The 20,000-nt window shown below is 41.6% G+C and overlaps 1 protein-coding gene across 1 annotated transcript in view; it reads right to left on the bottom strand.

Moving 5' to 3' along the window:
- LOC143295322 (IQ motif and ankyrin repeat domain-containing protein 1-like) overlaps positions 1–20,000 on the bottom strand; it is a 27,198-nt gene that overhangs the window by 3,338 nt on the left and 3,860 nt on the right. Inside the window, exons 4-12 of the mRNA XM_076606955.1 lie at positions 17,936–18,065; positions 16,565–16,689; positions 12,702–12,764; positions 9,959–10,098; positions 8,835–8,889; positions 6,900–6,992; positions 4,858–4,969; positions 3,016–3,118; positions 356–619 (exon numbers count right to left, since the gene is read on the bottom strand). Coding sequence (XP_076463070.1) covers positions 356–619; positions 3,016–3,118; positions 4,858–4,969; positions 6,900–6,992; positions 8,835–8,889; positions 9,959–10,098; positions 12,702–12,764; positions 16,565–16,689; positions 17,936–18,065 — 1,085 coding nt within the window. The remainder of the gene's footprint in view (positions 1–355; positions 620–3,015; positions 3,119–4,857; positions 4,970–6,899; positions 6,993–8,834; positions 8,890–9,958; positions 10,099–12,701; positions 12,765–16,564; positions 16,690–17,935; positions 18,066–20,000) is intronic.

Genomic DNA, 20,000 nt, shown 5'->3' with positions numbered 1-20,000 from the left:
AGCCACGACCCTAACCTATTATTGACCATTATTACCTTCACCTAATTTTGGTACTGCACAATGGACTTCAGAAACTAATGACATTCACTTACTTTTGACCTTTATGACCTTGACCTACATTTGGTTCTGTACAATGGACTGGTCCCTTCTAGGAACTACGACCTTCACTTACCCTTCAACATCAATGACCTTCACCTACTTTTTGGTTCTGCTAAGATGGGGGCTCCCCCAATTTCAGGAAATCACACACATGCTTCATCTAACTTTCAACCCTTGACACCTCGACCTTGACCTACTTCTGGTTCTGCAGGATGGGACATGTCACCAACTTTCGACCCTTAACACCTTGACCTACTTCTGGTTCTGCAGAATGGACATGTCCATGATGGCAGGCAGCAGGCCCGGCATGATGTGGTCGAAGCAGTCACTGATGGTCTGGAACATGTCCACCTCCATCATGTCCAGCACCAGGGGCTTGCCGAACCGCAGGGCCCCCAGAATGGCCATGCGTGCCCGCTGGTCCTCCATGTCGCTCGGCCGGATGGCGTTGATGTAGTTGGTGTCCCTGTACCGCAGGAACGTCGACGCCTGCCCCGAGGGGTCGATGATCAGCGGCCATCTGTGGGCAAGCAAAACAACAGGAAGTTGAAGTTCTGGTTTCACTTTCGGTTTTGGTTTCCGTTTCCATTCCTCCTTCTTTGAGGAAGAGGAGGCGTCTCTGACATTCGAGACAAAAATCCAGCATAAGCTACACACCACATCTGCAAGGGCCTGACGAAGTGCAAGTGCGTGGGGTTGCGCTACTTAGCAGATGTGGTGTAGCGTTTATGGATTTGTCCGAATGAGTGATGCCTCTTTGAGTAACTGAACTGAACTGAACTGCAAAAACATGCAGCAAAACCCAGCACGATAGTCAGGCCTTGAGTGCATGCACATATATCTATATATCTATATCCATATATGTACATATATATATATATCTTTGTGTACCTGTCAGAGTGGATTTCTTCAACAGAATTTTGCCAGACGACAACAATTTTGTTGCCACGAGTTCTTTTTTCGGTGTGCCAAGTGCATACTGCACATAGGATCTCATTTTATCGTCTCATCTGAATGTGTGGATATCCAGCTCAGTCTCATTTTCCTGTCAAACTTGGGAGAAAGGGCATGACTGGGAATCCAGCCAGACCCTCATGGACACTGTATTGGCAGACAAGTGTCTGCCACCTTCTTCCTTTAAAAATTCTTTTTCCCAAAAAAATATCTTGTTTCACTAAATTCTGTACAATGTTTTGTACATAAACAAAGCGCTAAACAATACAGATAAAATACATCACATTAGAATAACAAGTTAATAAGTTACAAGCTGCAGTTTTGTTTAGGTTTGTTTTTGTCACTGCCAAAGACATATGCTTTATATGATATCGATGAGAATGTTATGAACTTGAAAGGGCACAATGAATTAAAGCAATATGATTCATCATTATCATTAGTCAGTTAGTTAGTTGGTTAGCTGGTTAGTTAGTCAGTTAATTAGTTAATTAATTAGATAGTTAGTCAGGTAGTAAACTAGCTAGCTAGCTAGCAAGTCAATCAATTTCATTTTATTCTATTTCATTTATTTCATTTTATTTCTTTTCTTTTCTTTTCCCTCAAAACCTGACAAAGCATGTTGAGTAACGCTGGTCAGGCATCTGCTTAGCAATTATGGTGTATGGATTTGTTTGTAATGCAGTAAGCAAGTCAACTGAACTGCACTATCAACATGGCAGTCACTCCCATCATCATCAGTATTGCTGACCTTAACTCACTCGGGACGACAAGTTTTCTCCCTTGCTTTTCCCCACAGACGGCCCATTTGTAAGGGTTAGGAAAAAAAAATTACAAAAAATACAAAATACTGTGTAAGAAAATGAAACTTTCAGAACTGGTTTATTACGTGTTGAGCTATTACATGTAAAAAAATCAAATTTCTCATCTTATTTTTACAGTTTTGCCATATGTAGAAAATACTGCCAATTTTTCACCCCGAATCACCATACCCATGCTCGCTTTCTGCATTAAATTCGCTTTCTTCTTCGTCATCATCCACCTCTTCAATGTCCGACCCTTCAGTTTGTAGCATTTCAAGTACTTTGGCAACCCTAAAACATTGCCGTCACTGCCTTGTTCGCTTCACAACATTCCAAGAAGAGGCCGCTTTGCTAACAGGCTGGCACGCGAGCAGACGACTGGTCAGTGACTTTGTCAGCGTGTGTGCGAGACAGGCCACACATCCCATATTAACCAATCCTACTGTTCGACTGTGGAGTGACACAGAATAGCGCACTCTGCTTGGCTAATCACAAAATCACGTGTACAGCGCATGATGGAATTTTACTTTCGGAGAATGCTATTCCATTCCTTCGTCCGAAACCGAATAGTGTGTAGGAATGCGTGAGCATTCCTTTGTCCGGAAAGAGTTAACAACAACAACAAACAACAACAAAAACTTTCACAAGTTTCAGCATCGGATTTAGAATGGGACCTTTTCTGGCTATAACACTGGTGATGTTTGTAGAGACCTACTGCAAACTGGGATGACACTTTCCCCCTTTCTTTTTCAACCATCATATGAGCCTACTTCACCACTACTTATCAAAAAAAGCATTTTTCACGAGACCAGTGAAAATCACCAGTTGTTGTCTTTCGTTAAATGTTCAACTTGTTGCTGGACTTGTGCTTCATAACACTAATGTGCCTTATGTATAGATGACTCTTTTCAATCAGAAGATCTTTGCAGACCTAAAAAAACAATGGATGCGTTGTTATACTGACAAAATTTAATATGACAATGCAGAAGACTAGATCTGGCATATCTTGTCAAATGCTAGGGGAACATTCACCGGGAAGTGAAGGGGCAAAGCAAAGTAGCAGAATTTTTTGCATATATCTGTTAGAGCTGCTGAGGAAACACCAATGCCAAGGCTTACCACACTTTCATACACATGCATGCGATAACACACGATCACGCACTTCCCCGAATCTTTAATCTTGTTGCCCACATCTCGGAAGAGAACATCGTCCAACTCTCGGATCAGCACTTTCTGTCCCGGACGATCTTCGCCAATCTCACCAGCTGCACAATCAATCAGATACATGAAATATACATATACATAATGTATGTAATATATATGTAATATACATGTGCATATGTGTGTTTGTGTGCATACATGCGCATATTAAGTCTGGCCGGATGATACAGGAAGCTAATGATGAACGCCTAAAGGCAGCTTGCAGTCAGCTGCACGCATGTTGACAGCCTGTGGTGCAAATGACTTCATATCTACAAAGTGCTTAGAGCTTTAACTGTCTCTGAGTGAGGAGCTCTAACTGTCTCTGACTGAGGATAGACGCCATACAAATATTAATAATACTACCAAAAAAAAATATATATATATGCATCTGAAAACGTAACTCAAGCTGTGCCCAGTCCTCCTTTGAAAAAAGGTAACAATCAAATAAAAATAAAAATCACTAAAAAGAAAGAAGATCCTATAACTGATACCTAAACCAATTTAACACCACTGTGTGCATTAATTTTAGATTCCATCATGTCACATAAACATGGTCACACTGACAATACAACAGCGCTGTATAACCAGTCTCATTTCAGTCTTCACATAGCCTGATCAATGATTCTCCTTCCTCTTTTCTTCTTCGTTCAAGAGCTGCAACTCCCACGTTCACTCGTATATACACGAGTGGGCTTTTACGTGTATGACCATTTATACCTGCCATGTAGGCAGCCATACTACGTTTTCGGGTGTGTGCATGCTGGGTATGTTCTTGTTTCCATTACCCACCAAATGATGACATAGATTACAGGATTTTAAATTTGCGTATTTGATCTCCTGCTTGTGTATACACACGACGGGGGTTCAGGCACAAGCAGGTCTGCACATATGTTGACTTGGGAGATCAGAAAAATCCCCACCCTTTACCCACCAGGTGCCATTACCGAGATTCAAACCCGGGACCCTCAGATTGAAAGTCCAACGCTTTAACCACTCGGCTATTGCACCCATCGATCACATGATTTATCTCTCTCCAGATGATGGGCTTCGATCGAGAACCAACTGTTTACAACTGTTTCAGAATTTTTAGAGTAGCACCTAATTTGCATAATGACATTATACGCTAAAAATATCTTAACTGACCTTTCAACTGTCCACTGCGACCACTAAATGCAGTGTGTGTTGCTGTGCTTGTGAGCAGGAGAGTAATTTTCGAGGTGACTGGTTTACGTGAACAGCGTGTCAACAATGGCGTTCGCCCCAGTTTCTTCCCAGTCACAATGCAGACAACTGTTTCAGATGAAAGACCCCCGCATCGGGGCTTTATAATGTTCTGAATTCAAACTGTTTCAAACTGGCTGTGCTTTACTGGATTCATTTATAAGCCATCAGTGTGTGCAAATTTTGAACATAAAATTATGGATACATTCATCATCTCACTAGAAGACAGCATCAGAAGGGAAGTTCATAACTTCTAACGTTTGCTGTTTGGTGATTTTTTTTTTTTTTTTTTTTTTTTTTTTACTAACCTATACAAATGGGCTGTCTGTGGGGAAAGGCAGGAGAGTGAATGGCAGTACTGAGTAAATGACATACAATACACCAAGTGGTTGGAGTTCTTGTCATGTTTTTTTTAAGAGTACTGAAAACAAAAAAACAAAACAAAAAAGCAGATGTGGTGCTGCACATTTGGATCAGTCCGCATCACTTGACACCTCCTTGAAACTGATACTGAAACTGAAACTGAAGCTTCTTGGTCACACACACACACACACACACACACACGCACACACACACACACCTTCTCCTGTAGTTTTTTCCCGGAGCAGCAGTCTGATCTTTGCCAGCTTGTCTCGTGCTTTCTCCACATCAATCTTGGTAACCTCCAGGTCTGCCTCAGCGTCATGGATGGTCTGTTTGTGCACACATTAAGGCCAGACACTAAGGTCAGATAACGACTTTTTTTTTCTCTCCAACTATATCTGTCTTTTTCTTTTTCTTTTTTTTGTCTACTAGGTGTATCATCACTTGTGGATCACAAAAAAAAAGTGTTCTTAGATTTCTGGGAATACCCGCTGCTATGGAAACAAATCAAAATGGCCGCCAAACAATGTATCAAAGAAATCGGGTTTGTGGTCCATGTGGTGCATGCAGACACTTTTTGTTATGTGGACTTGATATACAATGACATTATCTTCATTTTCACATGAGATTGTGTTGATTCTTCAATTATTGTACTTTTTATGAATTTTTGAAATTTTGGGTATTGCGAAATCCTCAAAATTTACAATGGGTAAAAAGATTGGAACTGCTATGATTTAAAACCCAGAAAATATTTTCATACATACTTGTGAAAAAACTTCAATAAAACGATCATCCAAATTCTCATGGTTGTAGGTTTACTCATCATTGAGCAAGTCCAAGGTATGTTGTCAAGGCCAGAAACTTGACAACTTGCGTCAAAATTGAACAAAATAAACACTATCGTGATTCAGCAAGTAATCTATATTGGCTATTTTTTCATTGTTAAAGACATCTTTACAGTGAAAAAAAAAACTTATGCATATGAAAGAAGAGATGTTCAAGAATCAAAATCCATCAAAAACACAAATCATGAAAAATCATCATTTTGGTCTCTTTTGCACTGCCGTGTCCCCCCTTAACATCGCATTTCTGTGGTCAAGAGAGAAGGAAAGAAGGTAAAAGCGGAGGAGGAAGACAGGAGAAGGGAAGAAGAGAAAGAGAGACAGAATGAATGAATGAATGAAAGAATGAATGAATGAATGAATGAATTTTATTTCTGAGGGTAACAGAATAGGCAAACAATGTTGTTTTTTTTCATCCAGTCCCCAAAAGGAGAAAAACTGGGGAAAATTTTAAACAAATGAATTACAATAGCATCATATAACATCAAATGAGAAAGGAAGAAAAAAAAATCAAAGCATCACATTCATTACAAATCATGAAAAGGACTACATGGAAATTGTACACATAAACGCAAACATACTCTGTAGAATAACGTATATGAATGAAGAAATGTAGAGAAAATAGAGAAAGACAGACAGACAGACATACAGACCAACAGAGACACAGAGGGAGGGAGGGAGTAAGACGTCTGAGAACAGTACCATCATATGAATTTCTTAATTCATTGACAGAAACAGCAAAATTTTCCATCAGCTACTAACTTTCTATATAGAATTAGCAAAGCTTTCCATCAGATAGTCAGAGACAGAGAGAGCAAGAGACTCAGGGAGTGAGCAGGGGGTGGGGGTGGGGGTGGGGGTGGTGGCGAGAGACTTATACAGAGAAAGAGAGACAGAGAGAGAATTATCAAGAAAAGAGAGACAGACAGACATCCAAGACAAACAGACCAAGACAGAGCAAGAGAGAGCGAGAAAGAGAGAAAGATCCAAATCTAAATTAAAAACTGTTTTTGAAAACATCAGCCAAAGGCCATAATTCCAATACTGGGGGTAGGGGGAAAGGGAGGGGGGAGAATGAAACAATCAAAAAGAGACAGACAGACAGACAGACAGAGAGCTACAAAAGACAGGAAAAAAGATGACAAACAGAAAACTAAGAACTAAGATTAAAACTATGACCTTTTTTTTTTTTCTCTCTCGTTTTTTTTCTCCAACTTTCCTCAACATATATACTCTCGTAGCATAGCAAAAAAACAAAACAAAAACAAAAAAAAACCTGTGTCAGCCTTTAAGGATCAAAGACAAAACCAACAACATAGAAAAAAAAAAAAAAAAAAAAAAAAAAAGCTAGTAGTGAGAACGAGAGGGAGAGGAGGATTGAGAGGTGGGGAAGGGAGGCATGGGGGGGTCTACCCACCTGTAGTGTGATGTCCGTACGTTCAAACCCTTCAGCACTGGCCTTGTCATGCTCCCTGATCCTCTTCTCCAGCTCTTGGTACGACCTGTTCAGCTGAAAACAAAATGACGACAATCACTCGGTCAAATCAGTCTGCCAGGTATTGATAGTCCGTGACCTACGTGAAGGGTATCGTGAAACTGAATCAGCGTGGCAAGAATTTCCAAGCACAAAAACTGTACTTCTTGTCTCAAAATGAAAGAACAAGGAGGCTATGAGAGTAAAGGATTGAACAGAACAGACCAGACCAGACCAGATGATTTATTCAGTTAGGCCATAGCCCCTACTGAAGGGTTGTAAACACAAAGGACCGTAGTCAGTCAACCCTTATGTCTGTAGAAAAGCAAGTACTATCTACTTAAGGTGTGAATACATTAACAATCAACAGTCTGTGTAACATCCCCAACCTAAAGGACTGAACAACAATGAAGAGAAGTAACTCTCTCCATATACAAGGTACACAGCTCCAAGTCAATGCTGCTCGTGTCACCGATTCAGCTAGCACACAGGTACATAAAATGTACATTAGAACAAACCCACACACTACCTCACCAAAATAAGTCTGGGGCTTGTCTTTATATCAAAAATTTCTTGTACATTTCCAAGTGGTTTGACTGACTTTTTGCTGAATGAAAGTGATGCGGAGCCACAAGGAGGGAGTTCAAATAAAGAATGGTGACCGACATCCTGACCTGTAACCTCAATGGCTGGTGCACTGTTATTACCAGTGTGTCCTGATGTGTATGTGTGTGGAGGGGAGTGCTGGGGTGGGTGGGTGGGGTAGGCATGTTGACTGGGTATATATGTGAGTGGGTGAGTTACCAGTGTGTCCTGATGTGGATGTGTGTGGAGGGGAGTGCTGGGGTGGGTGGGGGGGGTAGGCATGTTGACTGGGTATATATGTGAGTGGGTGAGTTATTTATTATTCATGTTACATTATTTCATTTTATTTATCTATCTATTTATTTGTTTTCTTATGTGATCTCATCGATTCTATTCAAAAAGCTTTCGTAATGCATGATTATCTTCATAAATGTTTTATGGGTGATTGTGCTGTACATGTGTTTAGTTTGTCTTACATTTTAGTGTCAGTGGCATGTGGATTTTCTTACCAAGTCAACATCAACTTCATTGTTTTAGTTATTGTGTCGCATATTTTCACTAATGTTCATGTTCTTAAAGTGACTGTGCTCTGTGTTTTTAATGTCATAAATACTCGAGCCAAAAGACAAATTTCTGTGCAGTCACAGACAATAAAGTTGTAACTTATCTTAACATCCCATCTCAGTCGGGCAACAGCCCTTCGCTGACAAGCATACTCATCAGCAACCGTCCAACAGGTTCAAGGCAGAGCCAACAGTGTGGCTCTTCTCCAACTCTGCATGTGACGTACTCAGCTCAAAGAGGGAGAAGGGGGTAGGGGTAAGTGGGTGGGGTGGGGGAGACCAACACATGTCAGTCAGTCAGACTGGTCTGTAAGGTGGTAGTGGTGGTGTGTGAACTGGTGTGTGAAGGATCATGTACGGAACAGATTTCTTCAACATCATCGCTGTCATCATCATCATTGTCACCATCATCGTCATCATCACCACCACCACCATCATCACATCATGACAGCGAATGTGAAACACAATCCTCAATCATCATCATGAGAATAATAACACCACCACTGTTATCATTTTCACCTTTGACCATGAATTCTAATAGGGTTCATGGCTGGTTTTTTTATGTTGTTTTTTTTCTGTTGTTTTTCTTCTCTGTTTTTTTTCTTTTCTGTGGCTTTCCACTGGACAGGCTGAATGATAACTGGACACAAAACCTGATGTTATGTATGATGCATGTCTCCCCACTGCCCACAGCCAAGCTCCTACTGATTACAGCCATGCACTGACTTACCTTTTTCTGCATTGTCTCATATTCCTTTTCTGCTTCATGGACCTGATCTTCCAGCCTGCAAGGAACCAACACATTGTATTTATTTCTCCATGTGCGTGTGTGTATGGAGGGGTGGGGAGGTGTACACGCGCGCACACGTGCATGTGTGCGTGTGTGTGTGTGTGTGTGTGTGTGTGTGTGTGTGTGTGTGCATGTGTGTGTGCATGCTTGCATGAGCCTAGAAGTGTCATATCACATCACACTATATTGCATTTGTCATAATCATGTTATGTTTATGTTGTTTTTCCACTCTTGGACTACTTTTAATCATGTTTTCACTCAATCTTAAAAATTGTACAGAATTCTCTAACACACACACACACACACACACACACACACACAAAATTTAAAATCCAAACAACACATTAAACAACGCCTATGCAGAACACAATATGATCAGTAAGGGCTAAATGACATGTTCACAACTCAAATAGGAAACAGAAACAGTGAAATGACATGTTCACAGCACACAATGGAAACAGTAACAGCTAAACAACACATTCACAGCACACAATAGAAACATAGACAGTGAAATGACATGTTCTTAGTAAACAATAGAAACAGTAATGACAAAATGACATGTTCACAGCACACAATATAAACAAAGACAGCAAAAAAATACACACATACAGCACACATTATAAACAGTGATAGCAAAACGACACACACACACAGAGCACACAATATAAACAGTAAAGCAAAACAACACAAAAACAGCACACAATATAAACAGTAAAGAAAAACAACACAAAAACAGCACAAATATAAACAGTAACAGCAAAACAAAACACACACACACACACACACACACACACACACACACACACACACAGAGCACACAATATCAACAGTAAAAGCTGAACAGCACATACACAGCATACAATATAAACAATAACAGCAAAACAACACATACATACAGCACACATTATAAACAAAACAAGAAAATGGCCAACATACACACAAAGCAAACAATATAAGCAGTAACAGCAAAACGACTCATGCACACAATATAAACAATTACAGCAAAACGACACACATATATAGCACACAATATGAACAACAGCAGCAAAACAACACGTTCGCACTTAGAGGTTTCCGCCTCCTTTCGTTTCCTTTCTTCCTCCTTCCTCTGTTCTGTAGCTTGCTCAAGCTTTTTCAGCAGCATCTCTGTCTGCGAGATGTCCCACTCTGACAGCAGCTGGGCTATGGCCTCCACTGATGCTACCTGAAACCGTGGAGCAGGGTAAATAACGGGAAAGAAACACACCACAAAAATATACATGAAAGAATAATGAGTCAATGAGAGTAAATGATTAACAAACAATAAAGTGTGGTAACTCTATAAATACGCAAGGTACACAACTTTGAGTCAATGCTGCTTGTGCTGCTGATTCAGCTAGCACACAGGTAAATGAATATAAGGTACATTGGAACAAACCCAGATACTTCCTTAAAAAAGGATGCTCTGGGTTGGTCCTTATACCAATCGTCTGACAAGAGCACACAGCAGCAATGACAGAAGAAATGTGCAAACACAAATTAGTTTTTTATTCAAGACTGGCATAGCCTTTTAATCCTGAACACGCTAAACAGAATATACAGACAATTTGATTTGAAGTTGTGTACCTTGTGTATGGAGAGAGTTACCGCTCTTTTTTGTTTGATAAAAATACACAGCTTGGTGTACACCTCTCTTTAAAGAATTACACTGCATTCCTATTGAGCATCCAGTTAAAAACAAAAACCCTGTCTCTGCTTTCCTGTAATTTGTGTAACTGCTCTTCAGTATATATGTGACATTCTCAGCAGATAGGTCTGTTTAATGTCTTCCCACTCCTCCTCCACTGATGATAGAACCATTTGCGTCCCCCCGTTCAACAGAGAGAAACATGGTGGGAGAGCCTTTAGTTCTTCAGATGTACGAACTGGATTTCACTGCATTGTTCAGTCCACCTCAGTCCCTCACTCACATCCTTCAAAACAAATCCAGAAATATTCTTCTTCAAGCAGTTTCTACACAATTATGGCACTCCGTTCCATATCTGTGTTCTATAGATCAACATAGTTTTTTTCATGCGTATCAATTTTGTGAGTGTGCCTGCTTGTGTGTGTGTGTGTGTGTGTGAGGTATTTTTGTGTGCTTTGAGTCTTACTGACATGCTATTATAAAGTGCTTTGAAGGTTTGAAACTCCTACTGATGAAAAAAATAAAATAAAAATAAAATAACAATAATAAGGAAAAAGGACACTTCCCTCATACTAAAAAAAAAAATGCAAACATTTCTTACCCAACTACTCAGATGATGTTGGAACATGTTTCTCTGCATAAGTTCATTTGCCTCATACCAACCCATACGTTGAGTCTGTTGAGCCATCCAGCAAGAGTAAGTCTATGCAGCTGTGTGGTTTTGCCAAAATTCTGCGATCAAGTGTGCTTTCATAATGTTTGCTCAGCAACATAGTCCATTGTGTTCGGAGTAAACAACCGATAAAATAAACACACTGGACCAGTTCAGTTCTTTTAACAAAACTGTGAACAGCAGATGAGGCAAGCTCATCCACTTCAAACACTTTGATCATGAAGTCTTCTTCTCTGTAAGTCAAGTTTTAGTGACCAGAGATGTACATGCTACTAGTCTCTAACTGTAAAATCTAAGCCTGTTTGAACCTCTCTTAGCATTCCACCTTCTGCATCAGACAAGAAATGGCTACATGTCAGAATCAGCACAATGATGGAGTCTCCCATCCATCCAACGGATGAGTAGGCAGACAGGCTTACCTGTCGGTGTGTGTCCTCATATGGGAGAAAAGGCCAATTCTGGATGCGATTATATCCAAATGGTTAAAGCGTTGGATTTTCAATCTGAGGGTCCCGGGTTCAAATCTCGGTGACGGCGCCTGGTGGGTAAAGGGTGGAGATTTTTCTGATCACCCAGGTCAACATATGTGCAGACCTGCTAGTGCCTGACCCTTTGTGTGTATACGTATGCAGAAGATCAAATACCCATGTTAAAGATCCTGTAATCCATGTCAGCGTTCGGTGGGTTAAGGAAACAAGAATATACCCAGCAAGCACACCCCCGAAAATGGAGTATGGCTGCCTACGGTCACACACGTAAAATGTTACATGTCTGTCTGAGTGTGTGTGTATGCCTGAAATCTTATTGAATGACTACCCAGGTAGGTAGCCTGTTGTGCAAATAACCCCGTGTTTGTAAAGAGCTTAGAGCTTGGTCTCCAACTGAAGATAGGCACTATTTTAGTATACATATCAATCAGCCAATCAAAAAACGCCTGTGAGACAAAAAACAACAACACATTTTACTCTCCAAGTGATGGCTGAAATTTGCCTTTCATCACTCCATTCAGAATTGGCTTTAGGGATCGTTTATCATTTGCAAGATTCTTGTAATATGTATTGACATTCAGCAGCAGACACTGTTTAGGGGAGTTTGGGAGGAGTGTCGCCCCAGGCCGAGAACAGAAGTTTTCAGGCACGTGCTAGCAAATTAATACTTTGTTTTTGTTTATTAAATTCTTCTGAAAATCATCTATTCAAATATTTTTCTTTAAAAAAAACAGCAACAAACCAAACAAAAAAATCCTTTCAGCAAACATTCTGTTTTCTTGTTTTGTTTCAAAAACTGGATTACAGACCTGAAAGCAAAAGTCTATATGACATGTAGACTGCCTGTATTGTCAATAGAAAAAAAACAACAAACAACTTTACCCACTGCAAAAAAGAAATGAAAAAAAGAAAGAAAAAGAAACCTTATTTAAAATAAAATAAAATTCCACCCTATTTACAGCAGTAGTGAAGATACTCACATGTTCTGGGGTCTGTCCGTCAGAGGCGTACACCCTGGGGTCTGCGCCATTCTGCAGTAATACCTGTCCACCACACAGACACAGACACACACAAGCACAGACGCACAAACACAAACACACACACACACACACAAACACACACGCGCTCATTTCCAATCATAAACCAAACCATCAGGAAAAGCAGGATTGTGCTTCCTGACACTGCTAAAACACAAGGACAGAACTAAACACTGTTCTTCCTGACACTGCTAAAACACAAGGACAAAACTAAACACTGTTCTTCCTGACACTGCTAAAACACAAGGACAGAACTAAACAATGTTCTTCCTGACACTGCTAAAAGATTAGGACAGAACTAAACACTGTTCTTCCTGACACTGCTAAAACACAAGGATAGAACTAAAGACTGTTCTTCTTGACACTGCTGAAACATAAGGACAGAACTAAACACTGTTCTTCCTAACACTGCTGAAACACAAGGACAGAACTAAACACTGTTCTTCCTGACATTGCTAAAACACAAGGACAGAACTAAACACTGTTCTTCCTGACACTGCTAAAACACAAGGACAGAACTAAACACTGTTCTTCCTGACACTGCTGAAACACAAGGACAGAACTAAACACTGTTCTTCCTGACATGGCTAAACACAAGGACAGAACTAAACACTGTTCTTCCTGACACTGCTAAAACACAAGGACAGAACTAAAAACTGTTCTTCCTGACACTGCTAAAACACAAGGGCAGAACTAAACACTGTTCTTCCTGACACTGCTAAAACACAAGGGCAGAACTAAACACTGTTCTTCCTGACACTGCTAAAACACAAGGACAGAACTAAACACTGCTCTTCCTAACACTGCTGAAACACAAGGACAGAACTAAACACTGTTCTTCCTGACATGGCTAAACACAAGGACAGAACTAAACACTGTTCTTCCTGACACTGCTAAAACACAAGGACAGAACTAAAAACTGTTCTTCCTGACACTGCTAAAACACAAGGGCAGAACTAAACACTGTTCTTCCTGACACTGCTAAAACACAAGGACAGAACTAAACACTGCTCTTCCTGACACTGCTGAAACACAAAGACAGAACTAAACACTGTTCTTCCTGACATTGCTAAAACACAAGGACAGAACTAAACACTGTTCTTCCTGACACTGCTGAAACACAAAGACAGAACTAAACACTGTTCTTCCTGACACTGCTAAAACACAAGGACAGAATTTTTTTTTTTTTTTTTTAAATAAATAAATAAAAATTTAAAAAATCCTGACACTGCTAAAACCCACACAAGATTTTTTTTTTTCCTGCAGTGACTGTTGCAGTCATTCTCACCAGCTGTCCGATCCATTTCAGAGTCCTTATGTTTTTTTATACATACCTTGGATAGCCTCTGAAGGCTTGACCAGTGTGTTGGGTTTATGCATAGGTCCAATATCTACTTTCAGTATATATATATATATATATATATATATATATATTTTTTTTTTTTTTTTTTTTTTTTTTTTAAGCATTTATGGTGTAGTGTATATGGATCACTGTACATGCTTTGACACCTCCTTGAAACTGTAACTTCTTCGAGTCTTTCCAGTTAGCTCGAACCTTGGAGTGAGACTGAAATGGCATTAACGCACTCCGGATGAATAGTTTTCTCCCTTGCTTTTCCCTACAGACGACCCATTTGTTAGGGTTAGGAAAAAAATCACAAAAAATACAAAACATAAAGTAACTGAATGAAATTCACTGTACTTGACCCACTGACCCCTCTCCTCATGTCATGTGAACGCCCACCCCCCCTCTCTCTTCACTGCTCTCAAAAGCTGAGTCACTATCAGCACCTTCTTGTTAGTAGCTTTCTTCACTGCAGATACTTTATTCAACATCTTCATCATCCTCATCGATGTCGAAACATTTCAATCCTATCAGCAGTAGTAAAGCCGCTGTTGTGATACAGTTTGCTCCAAAAATTTCCACTTGCATCACCTGCGACGCCATTTTCGATACATATGCCGATTTGATTGTCGTGTGGGGTCCTGAACTCGCTAGCTCGCTGTGGAGTGTGTTGTTAAGAAATCTCATGAAGAAACTTTCCATTCGACCCTTGACACATTCGCAATGCCTGGTGTAGCTGCGATTGTTATGTTACTCCATGAGGAAAATGTGGAAAAAGTTTTAAGTGTCAAAACCGCTATAGCGTTCCGTCGTCCGGATCGCTACCTTACATCAGGAATGCTATAGCGTTCCATCGTCCAAAGTAAGTTAAGAATTTTCCTAACTCTTTAGAATAAGCACATACTTTGGAGAATTCTTAACTCACTCCATGCCAAGAGTTTTTGCCCTTGCCAATCCCTGAAAACCCAGGGTTTGTATAGGATGGGGAAAAAATTGTAAAAAAAACAAATAAACACCCAGACAATTGATATTTAGTATATGTATGCAAGGAATGTTGTTCCATATGTGTGCAAAAAATCAAAGTATTTACTCACCATCTTGATGTTGATCGCGGTATACATATTTTGTGTATTTTTTAGCATTTTTGCACCCATCAGAAAGGTACACCAAGTGCCCTTGAACATGTTCCACATCACATTCTAACACTATTTGAGGAACTGAAGACCTAGTGCATGCAATGAAGTATGAACAGGTGGTGAAGAAAGTTGAAATTCACACATACAAAAAAAAAAATATTGTCTCTACACAATGAAAAAAAAAGGAGTTCACTGTACACAAAAGCCTGATGTAGTATCACCGCCTTGTCTTGAGTGGAAGAGCTCATGGCAGGTGATGCTGAGTCCTGGGAGGGAAAAAGGAAAAATTGTCAGTCCAATCACTGGTGAAAACACTTGCAAAATCGTCCGTTTCCTCAGTGGTTTCGTCGTCTGTGTCTGTCTCATCTGTTGGCACATGTTCCTCACTTTCCTCTCCATTGTAAACACTCTCTTCAGCGGCCAAATCTATTTCTAGTTCATCGGGATCTGGTCCAAATTCACTGTCCAAAGAATCAACATTATCTCCTTCGACATCAGAGCCTTCAGTTTGGATCATTTCCAAAGCATCTTTGACGCTGAGTAACATTTCACCTCTCCAACCGTGTCGAACACTTCGCCGTGACGCCATCTTGTCAAACAACTTACAAAGCTGACAGGGGGCACGCTTTGTTATCAACTGCGGTTGAGCTTATCGCGACACACACGCAGCGTGTGTGAATGAAAAGCTGACCAGAGGTGACGTAAGATATCACATCTGCTTTTGATTTTCGCATCCGACGCGTCACTCCGACAGCACGACTTTTTAAAATCCAAGTCCGCATATGCGGACACTGGCATCCAACGCTTTCTCCGACGATGTCCGCATATGCGGACAATGGCAGCGAGTGAGTTAACACTAGGAAAAAGGCGCTGTGGCGGAACAACAGGCGTTGAACCAGTGATCAGGGTTGGAAGCCCCAGTTCAGCATGTTGTTGTGTCCTTTGGGAAAAAGCACTTTGCTCTGATTTCCGTCACTCCATCCAGGTGTGAATCGACACCTGACTTCGGCTGAAGATGGCTAAAAATGGCGAAGGTGAGGATTGGGCCCCGCCTTCCTTCACTGAGCCCTTGACACAGTAGATATGAATTCACTGTCCCACTGGCCGTAAAGAGCTATTGGGGCCTTTAACCTTTTCCTTTTTTTTTTTTTTTTCATAAAACATTGATTTCTTACTTTAATGTAATGCTTCTATCCAAAACACAAACACTCATCACATCCCATCTTACCCAAGCAGTTTTCACCAAAGAAACCCCTGTCCATACACAGCCACCTTCCCCCAAGTACCCCCATTCTAGCCCACCAACCCCCATCCTCATCCCCCACCTGCACAGCTTCCATGTGTCCAGCGAAAGCAGCCCTGTACAATGGTGTCCGTCGAAACTGGCCCACACTGTTGGGGTCCGCCCCCCTCTCCAGCAGAAAGAGGATGCTGTCCACATGCCCACCACCTGGTCAACACAGCACAGGGATATAGGAGGGACCCTCAGTCCATCAACAACAATGGAAAGAATAAAAAAAAAAAATGAACATTTGAGGCTGGGGAAACCCCCGACTCCTCTCCTGGTTGTGTGTGTGTGTGTGTGTGTGTGTGTGTGTGTGTGTGTAAGAGAGAGAGAGAGAGAGAGAGAGTGTGTGTGTGTGTTGTCTGCAGTGCAGGCATTTTTATTGTTTCTTGCTGTTTTTGTGTTTGTGTGTATCGGTGGCATATTGAACAAACAACTTATGGAAATTTTTATGCGCCCTATATAAATCAAGTTAATTCATTAGAGCAAAATTCATCTGATTAGGTGCAATATGAATTCTTGTTAGTCTGTTGGGAGTCGACGGTGATGAGGTCTGTGCACTCAGTGATGAAAGCACATTGACTCCACAGCCTAAAGCTGGAAGCACACAGGCACCCACAGGTGTCGCAGCAATGGTCTGGATTTTGGACTGAAGACGACTAGGCCCTGTGTCGTCTGTCTCTTGCAGCAGCGAGAAGCTGTCGTCTGTCCTCTTCAAAGGCAGCTGTTGCTTTGGAGGTGCGAGACCTCCAGGATGATCTGTCCACAGCAGAGGCTTCAAGTTCACGTGGCTGGATGTCACACCATCTGAGGTTGCTCTTCAGGGTGTCTTTGTACCTCAGTTTGGGCCTTCCCTGTCTGCGTGAGTCCTCCTCAAGCACAATATAAATCAGTTGCCTGGGGATGCGGCTGTTGTCCATTCTGATGACATGACCAGTCCAGTGTAGCTGAGCCTTCAGCAACAATGACTCGATGCTTGTCAAACCAGCTTTGTCCAATATCCCTTGGTTTGTTGCCAGCAAATGCCCATGATCATGCGCAGCGATCTCATTTGGAACGGTTCTAGCTGCTTGATTTGCTGTCAATACATGGTCCACGTTTCACATCCATACAGTAGTGAAGAAAGGACTACGGCCTTGTAGATCTTTATCTTTGTAGACAGTCTTATGCCTTTCTGCTGGAGAACCTTCACTCTAATCTTGCAAGGGCCTGGCTGGCTTTCTGGATTTTGGACGTGATCTCTTTATCCAGTGATCCATCTGCAGAGATAGTGCTGCCCAGATACTTGAAGCTCTCCACACACTTAAGTTGGACTCCGTCAATGGTAATGACTGGCTGGGGCTTGGTGCTATATAAATAAACCTATTATTATTACATATTTTCACAAATACTAACTGTATTCTTCACTCACTGGCAGCCTCAGAGATGGGTGTATTTTCGTTGGCATCTTCACAGTTAACCATGGCCAGCTGATGACGATTTCTCAGCGCTCGGCCGATGACGTCGTCACCCACACCATTTTTGTCATCCAACTCAGTTACCTGGCAACAACAACAAACTTGAGTTGATAATTCCCTCTGATGAATTGTTGTTCTCTTTGGATGTGTTGTGGTAATTCTTAGCATGTGAGACAAGATTCATCAAATTATTGAAATTGAAGTGTTTGTGTGTTTGTTTTTTTGATTGTTTTTTTTTCAGGGTTAGTTTGTTTATGTGTGTGTGTGTGTGTGTGTGTGTGTGTGTGTTGTGGTGTTTTTTTTTTCTGTCGTTTGGCTGTTGGTTTCTTGTGTGTGTGTGTGTGTGTGTGTGTGTGTGTGTGTGTGTGTGTGTGTGTGTGTGTGTGTCTCTGTGTGTGTGTGTGTGTGTGTGTGTGTGTGTGTGTGTGTGTGTGTGTGTGTGTGTGTGTGTGTGTGTGTGTGTGTGTGCATCCAGATGCTAAGCTCAAGACAATGCTCTGCACACTCTGTGGATGAAGACATTATCATTATCATCATCATTAGTTTACACAGGACACCATGTTAAAAGACAACACTCTGCCACCTGCAGGATTCACTGTCTCTGCCTCCTGCAGGATTCACTGCCTCTGCCTCCTGCAGGATTCACTGGATTCACTGTCTCCACCTCCTGCAGGATTCACTGTCTCTACCTCCTGCAGGATTCACTGTCTATACCTCCTGCAGGATTCAAATTGTCTCTCTCTACCTCCTGCAGGATTCATTGTCTCTACAGGATTCACTGTCTCCACCTCCTGCAGGATTCACTATCTCTGTCTCTACCTCCTTCAGGATTCACTCTGTCTCTACCTCCTTCAGGATTCACTGTCTCTACCTCCTTCAGGATTCACAACCTCTGTCTCTAGCTCCTTCAGGATTCACTCTGTCTCTACCTCCTTCAGGATTCACTGTCTCTACCTCCTTCAGGATTCACTATCCTTCAGGATTCACTGTCTCTACCTCCTTCAGGATTCACTCTGTCTCTACCTCCTTCAGGATTCACTGTCTCTACCTCCTTCAGGATTCACTATCCTTCAGGATTCACTGTCTCTACCTCCTTCAGGATTCACTCTGTCTCTACCTCCTTCAGGATTCACTGTCTCTACCTCCTTCAGGATTCACTATCCTTCAGGATTCACTGTCTCTACCTCCTTCAGGATTCACTCTGTCTCTACCTCCTTCAGGATTCATGTCTCTACCTCCTTCAGGATTCACTGTCTCTACCTCCTGCAGGATTCACTATCCTTCAGGATTCACTGTCTCTACCTCCTTCAGGATTCACTCTGTCTCTACCTCCTTCAGGATTCACTGTCTCTACCTCCTTCAGGATTCACTCTGTCTCTACCTCCTTCAGGATTCACTGTCTCTACCTCCTTCAGGATTCACTATCCTTCAGGATTCACTGTCTCTACCTCCTTCAGGATTCATGTCTCTACCTCCTTCAGGATTCATGTCTCTACCTCCTTCAGGATTTACTCTGTCTCTACCTCCTTCAAGATTCATGTCTCTACCTCCTTCAGGATTCACTGCCTCTGTCTCCACCTCCTTCAGGATTAACTGTCTCTACCTCCTTCAGGATTCACTGTCTCTGTCTCCAACTCCTTCAGGATTAACTGTCTCTACCTCCTTCAGGATTCAATGTGTCTGTCTCCACCTCCTTCAGGATTCATTGTCTCTACCTCCTTCAGGATTCACTCTGTCTCTACCTCCTTCAGGATCCACTGTTTCTACCTCCTTCAGGATTCACTGTGTCTGTCTCCACCTCCTTCAGGATTAACTGTCTCTACCTCCTTCAGGATTCACTCTGTCTCTACCTCCTTCAGGATTCACTGTTTCTACCTCCTTCAGGATCCAGTCTCTGTCTCCACCTCCTTCAGGATTCACTGTATCTACCTCCTTCAAGATTCACTGTCTCCACCTCCTTCAGGATTCACTGTCTCTACCTCCTTCAAGATTCACTGTCTCCACCTCCTTCAGGATTAA

The sequence above is a fragment of the Babylonia areolata genome, chromosome 20 (genome assembly GCF_041734735.1).
Source record: "Babylonia areolata isolate BAREFJ2019XMU chromosome 20, ASM4173473v1, whole genome shotgun sequence".
Taxonomy (NCBI): Eukaryota; Metazoa; Mollusca; class Gastropoda; order Neogastropoda; family Buccinidae; genus Babylonia; species Babylonia areolata.
This window is presented reverse-complemented; position numbering and strand designations above follow the sequence as displayed.